Source organism: Haliotis rufescens, unplaced genomic scaffold, assembly GCF_023055435.1.
Source record: "Haliotis rufescens isolate VD_foot unplaced genomic scaffold, xgHalRufe1.0.p SCAF_13, whole genome shotgun sequence".
Classification (NCBI taxonomy): domain Eukaryota; kingdom Metazoa; phylum Mollusca; class Gastropoda; order Lepetellida; family Haliotidae; genus Haliotis; species Haliotis rufescens.
In genome coordinates, this window is record NW_025963813.1 from 34,476,728 (window position 1) to 34,500,388 (window position 23,661).

Genomic DNA, 23,661 nt, shown 5'->3' on the forward strand with positions numbered 1-23,661 from the left:
GTGTAGTGTGTCACTGGGTAGAGCGTCAGTGTGTAGTGTGTCACTCGGTAGAGCGTCAGTGTGTAGTGTGTCACTTGGTACAGCGCCATTATCAGTGTGTAGTGTGTCACTGGGTAGAGCGTCAGTGTGTAGTGTGTCACTGGGAAGAGCGTCAGTGTGTAGTGTGTCACTGGGTAGAGCGTCAGTGTGTACTGTGTCAATGGGTAGAGAGTCAGTGTGTAGTGTCACTGGGTAGAGTGTCAGTATGTAGTGTGTCACTGGGTAGAGTGTCAGTGTGTAGTGTGTCACTGGGTAGAGCGTCAGTGTGTAGTGTGTCACTTGCTAGGGCGTCAGTGTGTACTGTGTCACTGGGTAGAGCGTCACTGTGGAATGTGTCACTGGGTAGAGTGTCAGAGTGTAGTGTGTCACTGGGTAGAGTGTCACTGTGGAATGTGTCACTGGGTAGCGTGTCAGTGTGTAGTTTGTCACTGGGTAGAGTGTCACTGTGGAATGTGTCACTGGGTAGAGTGTCAGTGTGTAGTGTGTCACTGGGTAGAGCGTCAGTGTGTAGTGTGTCACTGAGTAGAGTGTCACTGTGGAATGTGTCACTGGGTAGCGTGTCAGTGTGTAGTGTGTCGCTGGGTAGAGCGTCAGTGTGTAGTGTGTCACTGGGTAGACTGTCAGTGGGTAGTGTGTCACTGAGTAGAGTGTCACTGTGGAATGTGTCACTTGGTAGCGTGTCAGTGTGTAGTGTGTCACTGGGTAGAGCGTCAGTGTGTAGTGTGTCACTGAGTAGAGTGTCACTGTGGAATGTGTCACTGGGTAGGGTGTCAGTGTGTAGTGTGTCACTGGGTAGAGCGTCAGTGTGTAGTGTGTCACTGGGTAGAGTGTCACTGTGGAATGTGTCGCTGGGTAGCATGTCAGTGAGTAGAGTGTCACTGTGGAATGTGTCACTGGGTAGAGTGTCGGTGCGTAGTGTGTCACTGAGTAGAGCGTCAGTGTGTAGTGTGTCACTGGGTAGAGCGTCAGTGTGTAGTGTGTCACTGGGTAGAGTGTGTAGTGTGTAGTGTGTCACTGGGTTGAGAGTCAGTGCGCAGTGTGACACTGGTTAGAGCGTCAGTGTGTAGTGTGTCTCTGGGTAGAGCGTCGCTGTTAAGTGTGTCACTGGGTAGAGTGTAAGTGTGTAGTGTGTCTCTGGGTAGAGAGTCAGTGTGTAGTGTGTCACTGGGTAGAGTGTCACTGTGGAATGTGTCACTGGGTAGAGAGTAAGTGTGTAGTGTGTCACTGGGTAGAGCGTCGCTGTGTAGTGTGTCTCTGGGTAGAGCGTCGCTGTGAAGTGTGTCACTGGGTAGAGCGTCAGTGTGTAGTGTGTCACTGGGTAGAGCGTCAGTGTGTAGTGTGTCACTGGGTAGAGCGTCAGTGTGTAGTGTGTCACTAGGTAGAGCGTCAGTGTGTAGTGTGTCACTGGGTAGAGCGTCAGTGTGTACTGTGTCAATGGGTAGAGCGTCAGTGTGTAGTGTGTCACTGGGTAGAGTGTCAGTATGTAGTGTGTCACTTGGTAGAGCGTCAGTGTCTAGTGTGTCACCGGGGAGGGCGTCAGTGTGTATTGTGTCACTGGGTAGAGAGTCAGTGTGTAGTGTGTCACTGGGTAGAGCGTCACTGAGTAGTGTGTCGACCTTTTTTGACTAGAATAATTGTGAACTTTTTGTTCGAATATTTCTCCTGTAAACTTGTCGAAAGGACCACAGGTAGGTCGATCGGTATTTACTCTATATTACAACAGCAACAATTATTTTTTTTTATACTTTTTAAACGGGCAAAAAGCATTTTTCTAGCATTTCCGACAGTTTTTTTTTAGTGTCTTACTGTGGACGGTGATTTCGATGAGATATGAACGGTTAGAATATTGTTTTCTTGTCAACTTATAGCGCTTTCGGTGCAATTGAAAACAGCAATGCATTGTTGTGTGATATGTCAAACATCCTGTTTCATGCCCACGATTTCAAAACTGAAAACTCACGAATATGAACATTACAAGTACTGTTACATACTCCTAGCGATCATGAAACTGAACATGCTTTTGTCTGGCGTGCTCCTTGGCAAGACATATATTAGGGTGCTGTTTTTGGTGAATTAATCCACATGCGTGAGGCTATAGACAGACAGACAGACAGACAGACAGAAGGACAGACATACAGACAGAAAAACAGACGGACCGTCGGACTGGCAGAGAGACAGACAGAAGGACAGACGGGCGGACGGACAGACAGACAACGGACGGACGACAAACATACGTACGTACGGACGGACAGACAGAGACAGACAAAGAGACAGAGTTAATTCAGTATTCAAGGCCTCCGACCTATAACACAAAAGCACAGTCAACATGAAATGTCACTGTTATTGAACACAAGGGTCAAAGCAAGGATGTGTGTTTGTTTGAGGAGTTGCCTCCCTCAACTACAAGGATCCGCTGGTCGTGCGGTCGAATGTGAACTCAATTTACACAGAACAGTTATAGAAACGACTGTTAAAGAAACGATTATTATCGAAACGATTGTTCTCGGAATGATTTTACGACTCTTCACAGATGTAACAAATGCTATATTTGGGATAACACTTTCTTAGTAAAGTACAGATTCTCGTACTGTTTCACAGAAACTACTGAACGCTGAGGGAGTTTCGTAATGATAACGCTTCACAACTGACCACTATGACCGTGGAACAACCACTTTTCAATGCCTATGGGACCCGTGAAGATCCGGGGTAGAACAGGTCTTCAGCAATCCATGCTTGTCGTAAAAGGCGACTAACGGGATTGGGTGGTCAGGCTCGCTGACTTGGTTGATGCATGTCATCGTATCCCAATTGCGTGGATCATGCTCATGATGTCAATCACTGGATTGTCTGGTCCAGACTCGATTATTTACAGACCGCCGTCATATAGCTGGAATATTGCTGAGTGCTGCATTAAACAAACAAACAAAACGTACAGATGTTATGTACATGTTTTATGTATATAATGCAGTTTGTTTCAAGAGAAGAAAATATTTTTCTCATATTTGTTCTCTTGAAGTTATTTCAACCTATATGCTACATTGAAATGGGTAGTGTAATCACATGTGTTTAGGTATTTTGCAAGAAACTACCATTTTCTACGTTGTCACTGTCTTTGTCTCTGGAAGACGAAAATATTCAAATTTGTCCCCCCTCTTTATTTTGTATGACAGTTTTGTAAGTCGTATATTCTCGATATATTTTCCGTACAAGTTCACAAGAATCATGCTTAATCCTGCTTGATCTTGTCTATGACACTTTCCATATTTACGAATGTTTGCTTTACAATTTCTTTTGGAGTTTTCAGGGCACATACAATTCCGACTAACAGCACACACAGCCCATGGTCTAACTACTGCGTCCCTCACAAACTGTTCATTATGAAGAAATATAAAACCACCACTTGACATTTTGTAAGGGGCATATACACAGGATGTGGTATTGAAGTAGCTCATCATTCGAGTGTCAGTGTGTTGAGCCAAGGACCCATGTCCCTTTCTGATGACCATTCCCTGAATCTGGACATCCTGGAGTGTCTCCATCAACCCCTGCATTGTCAGTCTAACAGAGGCGTCCATCCACACCAGTATGTCTGCAGCCTTGATATTGGCCTGAAATTGATACATGGAATTTACACACACGGTTAGCTCCGCTGTTTAACAGAAAGCTTTCCTACTGTTGGTTTGTTTGTTTGTTTGTTTTTTGTTTAACGCTGCACTCAGAAATATTCCAGCTATATGACGGAGGTCTGTAAATATTCGAGTCTGGACCAGACAATCCAGTGACTGACATCATGAGTATCTATCCACGCAATTGGGATCGATGACATGCATCACCCAAGTCATGATCAGCGAGCCTGACCACCCGATCGCGTTGGTCGCCTCTTTCGACGAGCATAGTCGTCTTTTACGGCAAGCATGGGTTGCTGAAGACTTATTCTACCCCGGATCTTCACGGGTCGCTTTCCAACTGAATGTCTCGTCACACGCAATCAGTGGCAAAATGAATGCTGATGCAATTCTTTATTTTGACATGTACCATGTCTTCCTGTTTTTTTAGGTGAACAATTGACTTGCCTTTGCATGTGTTGTGACGGGTGCCACCGGTGTGGCAGGATAGGCTCACCTTTTCGCGAACACCCGGCATCTTCACGATTTAATAGTGATTTTTTAACACATTCTCTCGATATAGTCGGAATTGTACAATCGAATCTTTTAGCAGAGATTCTTACGAATATGGAAAGGGGTTTGTCGATTTTATATACCTTTATACTGACAGGAAAGACACCTACCTGCCAGTGTCAGGTTATCAATTCATATATTCAGACAACAGCACGCAGGGCAGCATTTATATTAGTCATAGAATCATTTACATTTTTAAAACGAGTATTATACTATACCTGTACTATCAGAGGCTTCCACGTGTAACATGTTAACTTTTGCATCCAGTATTCCATCTTCAGCACTGGGAAAGTTTTCACTTCACAGTTGCAATATTTCTTCACCTGTTCAAGATAAATTGGGGGTTTCTAGTTTTGTCAACGAGTTTGGTGTATTTCATCCGAAATTACAAAGAGGTAAGATTAGATTTTATCCATAATCATTATGATGAATAATGTATTTATTGTGTTTAGAATATTTGAAAGATAATAATAAAGCTGATCGTTAGGACGCATTTTGTCGAAATTAAGAATCACAGTGTATTTTGTTTGCACAAATTGCAAGTTTGTTTAAAACTTGCTCCTGTAAAGGTTACGTCAAAAGGAGAGGCAAAATGCATTTATGACATAATGACGTCACAGAGAGGGGTTTGTGTGTTGTTTTACGCCGCACTCAGCAATATTCCAGCTATATGACAGTGGTCTGAAATCATGAGCATCAATCCACGCATTTGGATCGATGACAAGTCAGCGAGCCGGACCACCCGATCCCGTTAGTCACCTCTTACGACAAGCATAGTCGCCTTTTACGGCAAGCATTGGTTGCTGAAGACCGATTCTACCCCACATCTTCACGGGTCGACCTCACATAGAAGGAACTTTTCTTTGTACTGAAGTCGAAAGTTTGTATTTGCAGTTGGAACGGGTGCAAGTTCACTCCAAATGCCAATCTTCACAATTATGATTTATGATTTATGTAATTAAAAACCTACTTTTGTGTCTGCAACGTTTAGTATGTGCAGCAATCTAGCTGTTAATGAATAACCTAATTTCTCAATTGCATGGCATCAATTACAATGGCTTCAAACGAGCACGCAGCCACGGAGCAGAGTCTCTGTTTAATGCATGTGTATGTTTATGTATTATATGTCTGCACCTAAACTTATTGTTTACCTCAGCGCGCTCTTGGAGCGTAAGTCCAAGATCATAAAAGATGAGGGAATAATTACTGAAGTTTGGAGCGACAGTTTCATGAAAGTTTTTCAGCATTGCTTGAAACTCCAGATAATGGTTGGATGACGCCGCCGTAATAAAGAGAAGCCGTTTCCCTGTTGGCTGTACTTGCAGTTCTTTCAACTGCATAATTCTGTTCAATGTTTCTACGTTCGACGAGTTCATCGTGTCTATAACACTGTGAAGTCTGGCTGGGAGACTCTCTGGTTCGGTGTGAACACAATTCAGATCAACACATTCTTCATCTAAGACAATAGAAAATAGATTAAGGTATACTGTTATACAGTGATGTCTTCGTTTGGGTGCACAACAGCTACACGCCAGTCAACATACTCCCGTGAGTGATGCATGTCCATTTATGATTATCATTGTGTTTTTTATAACATTTTACTGGTCCTCAGAAACATATTATCATTATCTGTTCAGTTTTTAAAATGATATATCAGGTTAAAAACTTGTGTCATTATATTTTCCATGAATGAGAAAAAAACAAAAGTTGTTTTACCTGACGGCAAACTGTTGGTACAAATACTGTTTGGTTCTTTGGTCTTCTGAGTTACCTTCTGTAGTGCTGTGAAGGTAAAACAATAACTTGCAGTCTCTTGAGAAACAGCAACGATGTGTGGCATGTTACACCTTTTAATTCTATCTGTTTTGTGGACTTGTCCTCATAGTTTTTAATGTGCATACTCCGCAGTGCCAAATCGATTCATCCATAATAACCGACAGTCGTGTGATTGCAATGTGATCAGCAGTATAATTTGCATCCTACAGCCTTGGAAATACCAATTCGACTTGCAGACTCCTATTGATTCCCTGTGAGAAGCAAAGTCTAAGGACCTGGAAAATGAAATTTGATGAATGTGTGGCTATTCAGCTTTTATCAATGTTCTAGTCACATCACAGATACCAAGTGTGCGGATACACACCGCGTCGAAGTGGGCAAACTGGACCGTGTCTTCAAGGTTGCCTATTTAATTGATTGATTTTCAGAAAATTTAGACAGTGCATGCCACATTAAAGAAATATTGTAAAAGGTATTATTTCAACTCACACTCTATTTTCAAGCTGATTTAACCTTTTGTGTACTAAAGTGTACAAGGTTATTTAGAAACATTTCTTCCATCACATAATGACCCGTGAAGATCCGGGGTAGAATAGGTCTTCAGCAACCCATGCTTGCCGTAAAAGGCGACTATGCTTGTCGTAAGAGACGACAAACGGGATCGAGTGGTTAGGCTCGCTGAATTGGTTGATGCATGTCATCGATCCCAATTGTCTGGATCGATGCTCATAATAGTAATCACGGGTATTTACAGACCGCCGTCATAAAGCTGGAATATTGCTGAGTGCGGCGTTAAACAACAAACAAACAAACAAACAAACATAATGACATGAAGTTTCTGTTATGCATTTTGTCATCTCACATATCCATCCACATTTGACAATAAGCACATATCACAAGATAGCAGCTGTGATTCAATTCCAGTGTAAGTATGAGACGTACCTTCCATTTTCAGCTGGTACAGCTTCAGTAAACGTGTAAAGTGGTCTTCATGGTCATGTCGGTGACCTGACAATATACGTAAAATATGTCAGTACGTAGAACGCGGCTTGATGATACAGTGGATATTTTCGATAACCATACCAAACAACTGCACAAAAAAGAATTTTATGGTTATAGTATTTCTTAAATTTAAACTTTTGTCAGTATGAAGTCTTTCGTAATTTCTTTGTGAATCTTTACTTGTACGTGTAGGGGTTTTGTCACCACCATTTATTGTGGAACTTGCTCAGGATTTCATAGGAAACGTATCTATGTACATGTAAAACTTTAAAGGATCATGTCGATATGCTACGACCAGTGACTTGTCCTGCATGTGCAAGATTTAGTGAGTTGGATTTAACGCCGCTTTTAACAGTATTCCAGTTATATCACGGCTTGTCAGCTTAATGTGGGAGGAAAGCCTGCAGTGATGCAGGTCTCAGACGTTTACCACTTCGGCGAAACCCACGAGCACGGGTATGATGCTGACAAACCTAGAAACATAATCGAGGCGAACCGGGGTCGAACCAACAATGATAGGTTTCTGGGGTGCCCAAGGGACGCAACTCTGCAGAGCGAATCGCGGCACCTTAGACGACTGGGCCACCCGTGCCCCCGGGTGTGCAAGAACACAGGTACACCGGGGATATCGTTTTGCGAACACTGGCGATAACATGAAATAGCAAACACAACTAACCAAGGTTCCCAGTTCGGAGATGCCTATCAGTAGTCCCCAGTGACATCATGTGAGGACCCTCAGTCCTTAGAACTGTCAGATACGCCATGAAGAGGCCAGCCACAACCAGCATCAGTGAAAGTGCAACTGTTTTGTAGCCTTCAATGCAAGGTGAGTTTTGAAGCATGCTTTCCTTGTATTTTATTTTGCAAATAACAAGACATTCCTGCTTCTATTATTAACATAATTTGATTGTGTATGCCTTATCATTGCGACTTGAAGTTTGAACTTCACCCAACCACATTCCCCCCACAGCGCCCCAACCTTCACATCCAACCCTCATCGAACCCCTATCCCTCAATGAGACACGTGATAGTGGGGCATTTTGATATCATCATTGCATGATCAGATTAATCGCTTTAAGGTTGTAATTAATAATTACCTATTTAGCACTCATGACACACTTGTTTAATAATATGTGTAATATAAACAATGTTTAGGAACTTCTGTGAGAGGCATTTAGAAGTTGTAGTGCTAAGTAAGGATAGAATTTACGGATGAACAACTTCTTTATTACAATTAAGAGCGATGTTTCGGTGTAGGTTCTAACACCACTCCCTATAACATCAGATACCTACTGTATAAACATTGCCTCCTACCTGTATATATACTTGTCAACCATACTCTGGATATCACTCTGTATCGGCATCCTTATCAACAAACCCCAAAATGTAACACAATCATATAAGCTCCCAAATAATCAATCAATTTTCACAGCCAAATTAATGGGGATAGTGACAGCCCTGCACAGCGATAAAAAAATAGACACTGAAAAACCCTAATCCTTTCAAAGTGGGCTCCAGGCCATACATATCTAAAACACAAACAAGCCCAAACTAATACAACAGATAATTAAAAGCGCCAACAATCTACGTAAACTAGGTAAAGACAAAGAAATAGTTTGCATCCCTGCCCACGTTGGAGTGTTTGGTCACGCAGCCAAATCAGCACTAAAATTAGAAGAAGTAAGCATCAACCTACCAATATCAAAAAACGAAATTAAAAGTATCACAATGGAGAAAATCATCCAAAAGTGGCAAAATAACTATCAGAAATCTGATTGCAAACTAAAACACATGCAAGAAAAGCCTATCAAAAACCCAAAAATCCATCATAAAACATAAAATAAAAGTACAACAAACTAGCTGCCAATAAACCCTAAAGTTGTAAACCTATAAAACAAACACAAACTCCTTTTAGTCCCCCCATACCCCCACCCCCCTCCATCTTTTGCATGACATATTTCAAAATTCCAAATTTGTTCTCCAAATTAAGTAAGCAGCCCCAAACAGCCCCACCTAGGTTGCCTCACCTTTTCGGACGTACCCTTTTCGACCAAACACTAAAGGGCCTGGCGGGCCCGGGTGCGAAATACACACGTTAAATTCCTAAGTCATGTATATCACTTGCTTGATAACGGTGTTAGAACCTACACCGAAACGTCGCTCATAATTGAAATAAAGAAGTTGTTCATCCATAAATTAAATTAAATTTAACTATTGTAGTACGGAGACAAACATAATTTATTTTCAGTGTAAAACGTAAGTTTCTTGCAGATTGGAAGGCGCAAAATTTTAGATTTGATATATGACAAACTACGAGTGAAAAGTACCTATCATCTCCACAGACTTGGTTGCAGCAATACTTGATAACCCGCTGACAAGCACTTGAACTGCAACATACATATAAAGTACAGATATATTGCACTAACACTGAACGAATATGTCTGATTCCACATCGATGAACATGTTATACACATTAGACCATAGAAACACATAATGCACAGACATTTATAAGAGCTCACGTCAGCATAATGCGAATTATCAGACTACAAAGATATGCATGTGCTTGGTACTATTTGTAGCACAACAGACAAACACGATCTTCGGTTTCAGCAGGTTTTAATAATAATAAGGACTTTTTTCATACGCTGGTACTACGAACACTTAACAAGGGCGTGGCAGAGACTGTGAGAGGGGCTATGGGCTGTTTCAGGCGTGACCCAGTGTGACCAGAGCTCGTCCCGGTGTGCTGGCCTTCTGAGCTGTGACTTGACTGTTAGCTTGGCTTGTGTTCTTCTGCCGTTTTCTTCTGGACTGCTTTGTCGGTCTGGTCCTGGTCAGTGTTCAGCGCCCTTCTCTGCCTCTCTCCCCGACTACACTGACAGTGCGGTTTATATAGGAAGGCTGTGACCCTCAAATCTTCAGGGGGGTCAAAACAAGTTCGTGGTACGATAAACCGGTCAACAACTGTCCGATTTATAACCGTCATCTGGTCATGAAATGACACTTGAACCTTTTAGGGGGGGGGGGGTCGACACAAGTTCGTGGTACAGTACACGGGAAACTCTTTGTCAACACTGTCCGATTTATGACCACCACCTGGTCACTGACCCCTTTCTTCTGCTCACCTCTACACAGCCTCTGGCCATACTGGATAGTGTTACATTCGCCCTTTTCTTATTGAGAAATTTTCAGCATAAAATTTCTTAAAAAAATTATGACAATCCGTAGATACATGAATACCTCAAATGTATGTACAAGCCACAACAAGCCGTTGCTAATTAGAATATAGTTAATATGCATACATACATAAATTCACAAATAAAACACATTCTGAAACAGGGTACAATTCATCCTCGCACATCAAGAACCGAAGTGCAAACAGCTGCACCATGTTAAATCGTCTTTCATGCGTTGTGTATATTTTCACAGTCAACTTGTAAAGTTCTGTAGTATGGTGTTCTGATCGTATGCGACGACAACAATTCATGTAGTTCTCTGTTGTCCGTACTCCTATCAACGTGGGTTAGTCAAACTCACGATGCCCTCGGGTACCCGCATCCAGCGTCGGGTAGATGCTCCGTATGGCGGGAGTTGGTCGAACTTCTTCTGCTTGATCGGAGTCCCTTTGTGTCAAGAGTGGCGCAGAGGGTAGGTTTCCTCTTTAGGTGCGACTTGCGCTCCCAGTGTCAACTGGCGCCATCTCAAACTGGGTTGTAGCCAAGACATTCCTCTCATTCCTCGCTTGGTTAGCCAGGGTCTAATAAATCTTACATACAAGAAAATCCCCACAAGAATTCCCACTACAGTTAAGGTTATTCCCAAGAAATATTTCCAATCTGACATCTCCTCATCTGGTACCATAGCCTGTAAATCATTAAGCTGATCAATAAGATGATTCATAGGGATACTCTCGATACTCTTGAGTTTATCAGGTAACCTAGTCAAGTTCAGTTTTATAGCAGTTTTCAAGAAAGGTTTCCAGAGCAACTTGTTGGAAACATTCGGGATATGAACTAACTTCAGAAAATTATCTTCCAACTCGTACTGGCTTTCATTATGATAATAAGGGAGTAAGGTCAAATGATCATTAGATGCTGAACATGATGTGTTCAGTTTAACTATTGCCAACGGAGGTAAGACCACTATGGTATATGAAAACATGTCCGTATCACATACCACTACAAGATCCAATCTTTTATTGGTTGTCAATACCCAGCGTCCTGCAGTAAGGTATTCTGCCCTAGGCAATATAGCATTTGGTTGGACTTCGGTGTGACATGTCTGTCGGACCTTTGTCTCATCTTTCATAAACAGAGCAATTACACATAGTTGGCTAAGATTGAGTGAGTGAGTGAGGTAATGCTTTACGTCACATCGGCAATATTTCAGCCATATCGTGACGAGAAATTAGACATGAAATATACATATATTTAAACTTTATAAAAATCTGTCATCGAAGGACAGTATATGAGAACTAGAATATCACAGATAAGATTTAAAAACTAGTTGCGGAACATTTAAAAGAATTAAGTATTAAGGAACAAAACAATATAAAAATGGGCTAGAGATCGTCAGTAACTAAAGGGAGATCACCACACCAGGGACCATGGGGACTTACAGTACCTTTGCTTCCTGCATGGACCCCGGCAGGATTTACACCATCCCTTCAGTCGCTGGCGATTATATGCAAGTTTAGCCATTGAATAAAACTAACAAATATACTACGATTTAAAAGTCTGGTATGCATAAAAATACTACGAATGGTTTGGGACTTACATACCCTCTTAGGGGGACAATAATTTTACGCTACTTCAACCCCCCTCGAGGGTACAGCCACTCACAATCTAAGTTATTTATTAGCACTACCAATTTATAAAATAATGCATTAAGCACATCAAAATTTATGGACAAGTTCTATTTCTTTTAAAAAACTTAATATTAAACAAGAATTAACATCATTAAAAAGGTCCTTAACTGTTTTGACACTGAAATATTTATCCCTTGTGATGGAAAAATCAATACAGTCAAGCAGGACATGCTTGACCGTGATTCTTTCATCACAAGGGATGCAAAACGGAGGATCCTCACCATTTAAAAGATACTCATGTGTATATCTTGAATGGCCAATACGACATCGTCGCATAATGACCTCTTCAAATCTGGACTGACAGCCCAAGTAGGTGTAACCGATATTTGGTTTAATTTCATGTAATTTATTGATACCTACTTGGGCGTCCCACTTCTGTTGCATAAGATCTCGGATGTAAGATCGAATCATGGGTTTAAAATCAGTGTATGGGATCAGAAGTGGTGTCACAGATTTGTTGAGGGCTGCTTTTGCAGCAGCAGCGGCCATTGTGTTACCAATGATACCAACATGGCTTGGTAACCAACAAAAGACGATGTCATATTGGCCAGTAGCAAGATCATTAAATAATTCGAGAATTTCGATTAAAAGTGGATGTTTGGATGACATATTTTTAATCGCCTGAAGGCATGAAAGAGAATCTGAAAACAGTATGAATTGTTTATATTTAGCTTGATTACTGATATATTTAAGTGCTGTAAAAATGGCGTTTGCTTCTGCAGTGAATATGGAACTGTTATCAGGTAAACGTGAAGATATTGTTCTGGATCCAATGACGGTGGCACTAGCAACTGCGCCACCATCCTTGGATCCATCTGTAAATATAGATTTATAAGTGTCGTAAGTGTTTCTTAGTTGAAGGTATTCTTGTTGGTAAATTAATTGGTTTGTAGCTGATTTCTTTAATTTTGTTAATGTAAGGTCAACCTCTGGCCGTACCATTTGCCAAGGAGGTGTTGAAAACAGTTGAGTTGGAGCTATATCTTGCAGTTGAATATTGGAAGCAAACAAGGCAGACTGGATTCTGATTCCGAGTGGTGGAACAAGAGATGACTTTTTATTGTAAATATCTTGGTAAAGAGGATTGAAGACGCAATTAAAAGCTGGATTGGACTGATTAGAATATAATTTAGTGACATATTGTAAAGATAATTTTAGACGGCGTTGTTTAAGAGAAGGTTCATCCGCTTCTACATATAGACTGTGAATTGGAGACGTCCTGAAGGCACCAAGGCAAAGCCTAAGGCCCTGATGATGTATCGTATCAAGTTTTTTTAAATTACTTTTACAGGCTCCACCATAGACGATGGAGCCATAATCAAGTTTTGAACGGATGAGTGACCTGTATAAGTGTAAGAGGGTTGTTTGATCCCCTCCCCACTTTGAATTAGAAACAACTTTCAATAGATCGAGTGCCTTCAGGCATTTAGCTTTTAGGTATTTAATATGCGGGAGGAAAGTTAAGTGATGATCAAAAATAAGTCCCAAGAACTTGGCTTCCTTAACAACTTTGATAGGGGTGCCATTCAGAAATAGTTCAGGGTCCTTATGCGGTTTATATTTTCGGCAGAAATGTATGCAATTAGTTTTTGATTTGGAAAATTTAAACCCGTTTTCTAGACACCACTTGTTAATTTTATTAAGACATAATTCTAATTGCCTTTCAATTGTGTGCATATTTTTACCCCGGCAAGATAGATTAAAATCATCCACAAAAAGTGATCCATCAACTGAATCATTTAAAACTTTTGACAAACTGTTAATTTTTATACTGAATAAAGTGACAGACAAAATACTGCCTTGTGGGACACCCTGATCCTGATTATAATGATCAGACAGGGTTGTACCCACTCGGACTTGAAATTGCCTGTCTGTTAAAAACTGGGATATAAAATGAGGCAGACGGCCTCGTAATCCAAAATCATGAAGATCTTTTAAAATACCATGTTTCCATGTTGTATCGTATGCTTTTTCTAAATCGAAAAAGATCGATACAGCATGTTGTCTATTTACAATGGAATTTTTAACGAATGATTCTAAACGCACTAAGTGATCGATAGTACTTCTGTTCTTCCGGAAACCGCATTGTATATTGGTAAGAAGATTATTTGTTTCCAAGTACCACACTAATCGATTATTTACCATGCGTTCCATAGTTTTACAAACGCAGCTAGTGAGAGATATAGGTCGGTAATTTGATGGATCAGAATGATCCCGCCCAGGTTTGGGTATTGGTATAACAATGGCATTATGCCATGAAGGTGGAAACGTCCCAGATGTCCAAATATCATCGAATATATTTAACATAGTTTCAAGGCATGATTCGGGCAAGTGTTTCAGCAGCTGATAATGAATATTATCAGCGCCTGCTGCTGTATCATGAGCTTGCCCTAAGGCAGTATATAGCTCATGTAGTGAAAATACCTCATTGTAATCTTCACCATTATCAGATGTAAAATTTACTATTTTCTTCTCCTGTTGGAGCTGATATTTTTGAAATTCAGGAGCGTAATTAGTTGAAGAAGAATGATGAGATAAAGTTTCACCAATGCTATTGGCAATGGCAGATTTATCAGTTAACAAAGTATCGCCATCCTTCAGATGGTTAACTGTAGAATTTGATCCCTTGCCTTTGATCTTTTTGATCATGTTCCATACCTTGGACATAGGGGTACGGGAGTTAATTTTGGAGACATAAGTCTGCAAGGATTGACGTTTATTTTGTTTGAATAGACGTCTCGCCTTAGCATTTGAAATTTTGACGATGTTCAAGTTATGGACAGTGGGATGTTTACGGAAATATTTCTCCGCCTTCTTACGACATTTCCTAGCGTGTTTGCAAGTGTCATCAAACCACGGTTTACGAACACGTGGGTTGATCGAGGACTTAGGTATTGATTCATCAGCAATTTCATTCAGTAGATCTGAGAACAACTGAATCGGGTCAGTAACATTCTGAAAAGACGTAGGTAGTAATTTATCTTTGCATAAATATTGAAATAAAAGCCAATCAGCCTTCACAAAATTCCATCGAGGTAAAGGTGGATCATCAGCGGGATTAATTGGTTTAAGCACCGTGGGGAAATGGTCACTCCCACATAGGTCATCATGGACGGACCATGAGAATTCATTCAACAAAACTGAATCCGTCAAAGACAGATCTAGTGATGAATACGTACCAGTTGCAGGGTGTAAGTAGGTGTCCGAGTCATCGTTAAAGATGCAGAGGTCATTATCAGAAACAAAATCCTCAATGACTTTACCCTTTTGATTAATGGTGGAACTTCCCCATAAAGGATTATGACCATTTAGATCACCCATGATGAGACAGGGCTTTGGGAGCTGGTCGTACAGTTTTTGTAGATCATTACGCTGAAGATTTGAAGATGGAGGAATGTATAAGGAGCAAAGTGTGAAGGCAATATGCAGTGTAAGTCTAACTGCAACTGCTTGCAAATTCGTGTCAAGCGGAACAGGACTGTGAACAACGCCCCGCGGCACCAACATAGAAGCACCTCCAGTAGCTTTATCTCCCGGAGGAGAAAAAGAATGATAGGAACTATACTGCCTTAATTCAAATTTATCTGTATTTTTTAAGTACGTCTCTTGTAAAGAAATTGCTGATGGACGTAAATCTGTTGTTAATAATTGCAGCTCGTTAAAATTGTGCCTAAGTCCTGCAATTCCATTGAAAAATATTTGAATGGTTCATGGCGGTTCTATAGGAGAACGCTCACGTGAACGTGAAGAAGAGTCACCACTCATAGTAGATGGAGTAACATCCATCTCGAGAGGATCAAAGAAATTCTGAACATCAACAGATGTTTCAGTGACAGTAGGGATCTTAGTAGTAATTTTCTTGTTTTGTTTCTTCTTTTGTTTTTTGGGCACTTCAGTCGATGGTTTGTTAGTTGCTGGTAATTCAGGAGTCGGTTTAGGTTGGGCCATAGTCTGAGTCACAACCTGAGATGCTGGAGAGATGCCACATGATTGAGTATCTGAATCATCTGTCTGACTCTCTGATGTTGTAACCACAGGCACAGGGTGTTCAGAGTGTGCCCATGTCAAGTCAGTTTGACATTCTATTGATCTTGTGGTAGAAAGTCGAGAGACAGCAGCAGCATAAGTGTGTACTGATGGAGGTGACCGGCTGGCAATGACTTTTTTTGCTTCCTGAAAAGAAATGTTGTTTTGACATTTGACTGTCAAGATATCTTTCTCATGTTGCCAAAGAGGACATGATTTTGAAGATGCAACATGTTTACCCTTACAATTCACACATTTGGGGTCAGCTGTACAATCTGAGGCATCATGATTTGCACCACAACGGTGACAAACAATCGGACGCTCGCATGATTTGGAACCGTGTCCAAACTTCTGACACTTGTAACATCGGAGTGGATTGGGGACATACACCTCCACTCCGATGTTGAAATATCCTGCCTTTATAGATTGTGGTATGGTCGACAGTGAAAAGGTGAACAAATAAGTATTTGTTGGGACAATGTTATCTCCATCCTTTCTTGTGAAACGTTTCACAGACGTGACATGTTGATCATTGAGTTCATCAAGAATTTCCTCTTCTGTCATTTCTGCCAGACAACGGGCTCTGTCGCGGATGATGCCTCGACTTGAGTTTAACGTTCTGTGCGCAGAGACAGCAACTTCAGTGTTTGCGAATGTAGTACATTTCAAAAGATTGATAGCTTGCTGTCTCCGTGCACACTCTACCAAAAGAGAACCGCTCCGGAGGCGTGAAACATTCTTGACGTCACCACAAATACCTGCAATGGCTTTAGAGATAGCAAACGGATTAATTTTCAAGGGTAGTTGATTTCGTGATTCAACAACTATAAAACGTGCCCAAGAATTAGAATTTTGTGAAATCGAGACATCATAATCAGATGATAAAATCTCAGCTTCGAGTCGTCTCTTCTTTTCATTGCGGTTGGAACCAGAATGATTGTGAGCCATGATGAAAGTAATTTATTCAGCACCCCTGCTCCCCACCCACCATGGAGTGCTACAAAGAGCGATGTTTAATTGCACCGGATCTCCAACATGCAAACATCAGGGATACAGAGGTGGTATACTCCAGTAAAAACAACATGAATAGCTGCATTTGTCTAACAAATAAAATGCCAGGCTGGTCCGGCCCATGACAAGAAATTGAAGACATACAGAACTCAGAGGTCGAAAGTACCAGATTGGCCCATGAGCCACCGCCTTCTGGCGTAAGACTCTAGGCAATTTATACAATCCAAAATTGAGAATATACACAAGGTATGCATGGCCAAGACCAAAATATACATTACAATATAACACATGTGTGCATATACAATATTACGCACAGGGCCTGGCATGACCAGCCGATTGATAAGACCGGGCCCATCTTACCACCCGTCTAGGCGAAGTAAGGGTCGAAGTAGTGTGTTGGACAAAGGAACACAGTTCCAGGAACCAGTGCCCTCAACTACCAGACTCCCGTCCTCCGCCGACACAGGGACGCAACCCACGGCAAACAGGTTGCCCATTTTAGTCGCCTCATACGACCAGCAATGGGAGGCTGTGGAAATATTCTGCCCCGGTTCCACAGGGGGGAAGAGCTATTAGCGTTACCCAGCACTCACCACGAGGAGGTTGCTCTTCACGAGTGCCTGGCTAAGATTGATTGGGTAGATCGGGCTCTGGATATAGCAATAGCCCGTAAGGAGTTTTGTACATATCTGAACTTCTGAGGGTTTCAGTAATGCATATTTCGTACGTTGTGCATTGACTGCGATTACCTCTGTTTCTAACCGATATTTTGCTGCCATATTATTTATGTTGTTTGACCCTGTATTTAAATGATTCATGACTAGTGGTACCGGCAAATTATGAGCCTAGTATATTCCAAAATCACCATTAACATCTAAAAGTGGAATCGTTGTGACTACTAATATCTTATCATCAAATAGGACGGTGGTACACAGTAAAGTCTTATAGAATCCCCATAAATTGTCTACCGGATTATTCGCTAACCGGAATCTAATAGGTAGATGAGTTTTTATGTCCTTTAATAGAGCCAACAACTGACTTGGTGTTATGGTGCTGGGTGACAGATGACCCAAAGCCAACATATTCATTTGCAGCTGGAGGTGTTCTAAATATGACAAAAAGGTTTGTACCATGCTTCGAATATTTTCGATTACTAATTCCACTTGCAAATAGGTCTTTTTTGCCCATTCTAACTTTGCTATTCGATTGCTCAATGTAATGGAAACATTAGCAATTTATTGTCCCACTATATCCAGATCGTTAATGACTTCATTAATGGCATGTCGATTCTCCGATACTTGAATTCTTGTCGTATTAATAATAGAGAGCCCTTCTTGAATGACATGTGTCATACCTGCTTGATTCTCTGCAAGCCTACGTACATTTTGTTTAATAGAACTTAGGTCAGCTTCAGACACAGTGCCAAATAAGAAACTCAAGGCACTACCGATAAACAGCAATAGCGAACGCTTGGGTCGTGTGCGCAACCTACCATATTCTAAAAAATTGTCTGCTAGGCTATTTAAAGTTGTATTCAATCTTGTTATTTCTTCGTCTAATTTGATGTACATGCTTAAGATGCCTGTTGATTTATCGGAGTGGTAGTGATTCACGAACTGTCTAACCATCATCGCGACTTGATCAATATTATACCTACACTTCCCAATAAACTGACTATATGGGTCTAAATCAATAACGAAGGTTACTAGCCATTTAGACCTTGTCGTGGTAATATCATTCAGTTTTTGAAATACAATGTTTTCGTACATAATCGAACCCTGTGCTAGTCCCATGAGGAAGAGTAAACCCAGAGGAAACATGTTCTCTCTGAAACATAAGAGTAATTGATCATATACACTGGTTCTACTCCCAAACCATATAAAACTATAATAAACCAGCCATTGCCTGGAGCAACAGTTTCACCTTTTTACTTTTATTGGAATGTGCTTTTTCAGTAGAGGCCCTAGTTGGTTTTAGATCAGTGGATTCTATCCACATGTCTTCTTCGTCGCTATCCGCAACGGAGCTCTGGGACTGTACTTGCTCATCACTCTTTCCATAAGTTTCGGCTGCCTCCGGATCATTATCCTGATCCGTCTCAGAGGATCGGTTTCTGGCTCTTAGTCTCTTTTGTAACTCCGCCAGTGGTGTGTAATCTTCTTCCGAGTCTGATCTCTCATGGCGGTATCGCTTAGTCATATGAGATATGGGATCAGTGTTTTCTGGACCTGAGTCTTCACTACTTGACGCGTCTGGCGGAACAACATAATAGGCCTTCCTCCTAGGCCTGTCCGTGGTGTCCTTCGGAATTTCCCAGTCATCTAGTTTTGCTATTCGCAAATGTTCGGCATGTGCTTTTGTCACAGTGCCGTCTAGCTGGCTCCGAATGATGAAAGTGACAGGGGATGTCTGCTCGATGACTGTAGAAAGGCTTCCATTTGGATTGTAATTTACTCTTCCGCTGGTGATTTTTATAGTAAACAGGATCACCAACCTGAATCTCATTTGGCTTGCTGGTCCTGTCAGCATACTTGGCTTGCCTTTTCTTTGCCCTCCTCACATGCCTGTGTACTAACACAAATGACTTGTGTTGTTGTTGTAAGGCAATCTTATGCTCCTCTTCCCCATGATACTTCTTCCTTGGTTTTAGGAGAGTATCTAATGGTAGTACTACATCCCTGTTGTACAAGAGGAAGAAAGGCGAGAACTTGGATGACTCACAGACATTGAACCGAATGGCTGCTAATGTCTGGTTCAGGTGTAGATCCCATGTAGTGAGATTGTCATCAAGTTTCTTCGCCAGGATATCATGTAATGTCCTGTGGAAACGCTCCACTCTACCATTAGCCTGAGAGTGATAAAAGGAAGTTGTCACGTGGTGAGTGCCTAATGTCGCAAGGGTTTCTCTCACCACACGATTTACATTCTCTGTCCCATTGTCCGTGACAATCTCTAGTGGGGAGCCATAACGAGGGAATATTTCTTCTATTAACAGATGAGCGATGGTTTCCGCAGTCTTGTCAGGTACTGCGAAAGCCTCAGGCCAACCACTGTAGAGGTCTACAAAACCCACAATATACTTGTTACCTGACAGAGTAGTTGGGTATGGTCCTGACAGATCCATGCTTATCTTTGCAAAGGGATAAGGAGGTACGTCAGTTTCCTGGAGCGGAGGTCTTTGTTTCAGTAGAGACCGGGCTTGACAAGTTATGCATCCGGATATGTACTCATATAGGTCTTTGTACATATTCGGCCAGTAATATTTTGTCTTTAGGGCATCAAACATCTTGTCATTCCCCATATGCCTGTTCTCGTCATGGTACTGGTTGATTAGTTGGCCTTTTAGTGATACAGGCACATACAGTCTAGTGACTGGCTCATCATCCACATCCGTGATGTAGTATAATAGACCATCTATTATCAGGAATTTCTTAAGACTATAGCGACCCTCCTGTCCTTTCTCCAGTGAGGTTTTTATCCTCTGGATCTCTTCATCCAGAGACTGCTCTGTGGTCATATCTAGATTTGGGTCCTGCGGCCTTATCTCAGCAGGATCCCCGGGTTCTGGAGGTTGACAACGGGCATACGTCTTTGGGTCAAACTTCGACGAGTCTAGCACATTGATCTCTAGACTGTTGTCATTCACGACATGCTCGCTCTCCTCATTGTTTGGTTGAGGTGCATTCCCATCAGATGGGACTCTGGATAGCAGATCCGCACAGGTATTTTCTGTACCTGCAATGTACTGTACTTGACAGTTATATCCTGCTATTCCCAGGGCCCATAGTTGTACCTTTTTATTTTGCATTGGAGACTCCAACAGGTACTTTAATGGTTTGTGATCGGTTTTAATCACAAATTCCGCATTATGCAAATAATGGTCTAGTTTCTGTAGGCCAAAGTGTATCGCATATGCCTCCTTCTCTATCGTTGCCCAGCGTGTCTGGGTGTCACACAGTTTGTGTGACAGAAAATGAATAGGCTTCTCAGTTCCGTCATCACTTACTTGGGCTAGACAAGCACCAACGCAGCTGTCACTTGCATCCGTATACAGGATGTAGGGTCTGTTTGGATCGGGATACGTCAGCAGCGGTATCACCGTCAGACTCTGTTTCAGGAACTCGAAAGCTCGTTCGCATTCCTCTGTCCAGGAAAATCTGGCATATTTCTTTGTTAATCGAACGATAGGTTCGGCAATCTTTGAGAAATTGGGAATGAAACGACGATAATAATTGCACATACCAATGAAGCTTCTGACCTCTTTGACAGTTGTCGTGGCTCCCATTGACCGTATGGCTGCTACTTTCTGTTCCTCAGGCTTGATCCCATCTTGGTTGATCACGAATCCCAAGTAGTTTGTCTCTGATTGAGCAAAGCTGCACTTGGAGAGTTTGAGCTTGAGGGAATGCTTTCTTATACGTTCAAAAACGGCTTGGATATGAGACATATGGTCATCTAGCGTTTTTGGGAAGATCAAGATATCATCTAGGTACGCTATAGCAAATGCCTCTAGGTCTTGTAGAACCTCATTCATGAGTTCCATGAAGATTGATGGAGCATTACAGAGACCAAAAGGCATGACCGAGAATTCAAACAGGCCTCGGTGGCATGCGAATCCTGTTTTCTCCTTATCCTTCTCGTCCATCAAAATCTGCCAATACCCCGACTTCAAATCCAGAGTGGTGAAGTATTTAGAATCCCCTAATTGTGTTAATATGTCACCAATCAGCAGGAGAGGCGTGGAGATTGGCCTTGTGATTTTGTTGAGCGATCTGAAGTCTACAGAGAAGCGTTTGCTTCCATCTTTCTTGTCAACTACAACAATAGGGAAACTCCATGGGGACCTTGATCTGTTAATGATCTTGGCATCAAGCATGTCATTGATTGCCTTATCTACCACCTTTCTCTTGTTGAGTGGCGCCCGATATGGCCTTAGCTTGATAGGTGGGTGGTCACCTGTATCAGTCTTCATCTGGACCGTATCAGTATGGCCTAGGTCCAAATCGCTTGCGGCAAAGAGATCCCTATGTCTATCTACTAAGCTTTGTATCTTCTCTTTATGCTCTTGTGGGGTGTCAACATCCTGTGATGTGTCATTGGGAGGTGATTTGGATGAGTGCCCTAATCGGTCTGCTAAAGTCACTAGGTTTGTCTCAGGCACATTCTCTAGCCTTCCTACTGTACACCCTCTCCTTAACCTAAACGTTTTGTTTGTAGTGTTCACAATCATGATTGGTACATTCCTATCTTTATTCATCCGTGCTAATGAGTTAGTGATCATCAGTCCGGGTTCACTTGACAAGTAGCCAGTACCTATAGCTGCCACTTGGTAAAGAGTAGTGTCAGAAAACTGTGGCCCTTGCTTAACTTTTGCCCTGCATAGACTTCTACTCTGAGGCTTTACTATGGTGTCCCCAGCCAGGCGAATAATGGAGGCAATGTGCAGGTCTTCTTCCAAAGGTACATAGGTCTTTCATATCCGTAAGCTACCGAGGTCGTAGTAGAGCCTGACACCATTTTGTTTCAGCCAATCCCTCCCCAAAATGCTTACAACATAAAATTGATGACTTAACGTCACACCTCTCATCTTAAACGTTATGTTTACAAAACCATCTACTTCTAAGTCATTCCCATTGACAGACTGCAGTGAAACCTTTTTCTTACCTAATTCATAGAGTTCTTTTAGCTTATGAAAAACCCTTCTATGGATAATAGAAACTTCAGCCCCAGAATCAATTAAACACCTGTATTGTTGTTTTCCTATCTTAACTGTACATGAACTTGGGCTACCAGCTAAATTTATACTATATGTTGTCCCCTCTTCCTCCTTCCCAGCGGTTTCATTATGAGAAGGAGTCTTCAGTTTAAACTTTTGTTATGTTGCCCCCTGTGTGCTCCATAGTTCACCTCATAATTCCTGGCTCTGTTTGGACAGTCTCTTTTGAAATGACCTGGTTGATTGCACACCCTGTGTTGTAACACAGCATGGCCAGCGGTCTACCGGGAGTCCCTCCCCTATCATTTGTAACTGCGTTGACGCTGGGCCTATCACTTGACCTAGTTCTTTCGTCGAACCTACAGTCCCTTGCTCTGTGACCTGTTCGATTGCACTTAAAGCATTTAGACTTACGGCGATAATGATCGACCTCCACTTCCCTACTTTGGTCATCCATTGACCTGCTTCCCTTTCCTAGTCTCAGGTTAAATCTAGCACGCAGGTTCTGTTCATGCGTAGCGCATGTCACAGCCGTGGCGAGGTTTGGTGGGTTTTCTCTCATCACTTTCATTTTTAAGTAATCATAGGCCAAACCATCTATAAAAAATCCAACTAATTGGCGTTCTATCGCTGCACACTTTCGCCATATTTTTGTTTTACTGCCCTCAACAACATGAACGCATGTTGTGGGTCTGTTATTTCAGCAAATTTCCTCGTTAATTCATGCTTTAATTCCTGCTATGTTGCTTGATCATGATCTTGTAAGTACCTATGAATAAAATCGCTAAATGCCCCTGAACTTGACTGATAGGCCACCAGTTTTATTCTTTCTTGATCTGCATTTGTTAGTACTGCGTATTTGTCTATGCTTTTTACCCATTCCTTAAATTTTGTAGGTTCCCCCTCAAAAGTTTTAATAACCTGCGCTATTCCCTGCGCTCCTAAGGTTGTCGAAAGATTAGCTAATTGTCCCGTTATTTGTCCTGCTATCCCCGTAAAAAGTTCTCCCAATTCCTGGCCAGCCATAACGATAAATGAAACAGAAG

The 23,661-nt window shown here is 41.7% G+C and overlaps 1 protein-coding gene across 1 annotated transcript; it reads right to left on the reverse strand.

The window, feature by feature from the left end:
• Positions 1-2,320: 2,320 nt before the first annotated feature.
• On the reverse strand, positions 2,321-11,448 carry LOC124151536. Its single transcript, XM_046524053.2, has 8 exons — positions 9,323-11,448; positions 7,672-7,809; positions 6,936-7,001; positions 5,934-5,999; positions 5,369-5,673; positions 4,436-4,540; positions 3,405-3,647; positions 2,321-2,341 (listed from the first exon to the last, which is right to left on the reverse strand). The coding sequence occupies exons 1-8, from the start codon at positions 9,393-9,395 to the stop codon at positions 2,321-2,323; spliced, it is 1,017 nt and encodes a 338-aa protein (XP_046380009.2). The 5' UTR covers positions 9,396-11,448.
• Between the last annotated feature and the right edge of the window lie 12,213 nt (positions 11,449-23,661).

Excerpts from the sequence above, each read along its gene's own strand:
- LOC124151536 (XM_046524053.2), bottom strand. The coding sequence starts at position 9,395 with ATGTATGTTGCAGTTCAAGTGCTTGTCAGCGGGTTATCAAGTATTGCT. Across the intron at positions 7,002-7,671 it reads TCTCCGAACTGGGAACCTTG|GTCACCGACATGACCATGAA; the intron begins GTTAGTTGTGTT and ends GTATATTGTCAG. Across the intron at positions 6,000-6,935 it reads GTACCAGCTGAAAATGGAAG|CACTACAGAAGGTAACTCAG; the intron begins GTACGTCTCATA and ends TTACCTTCACAG.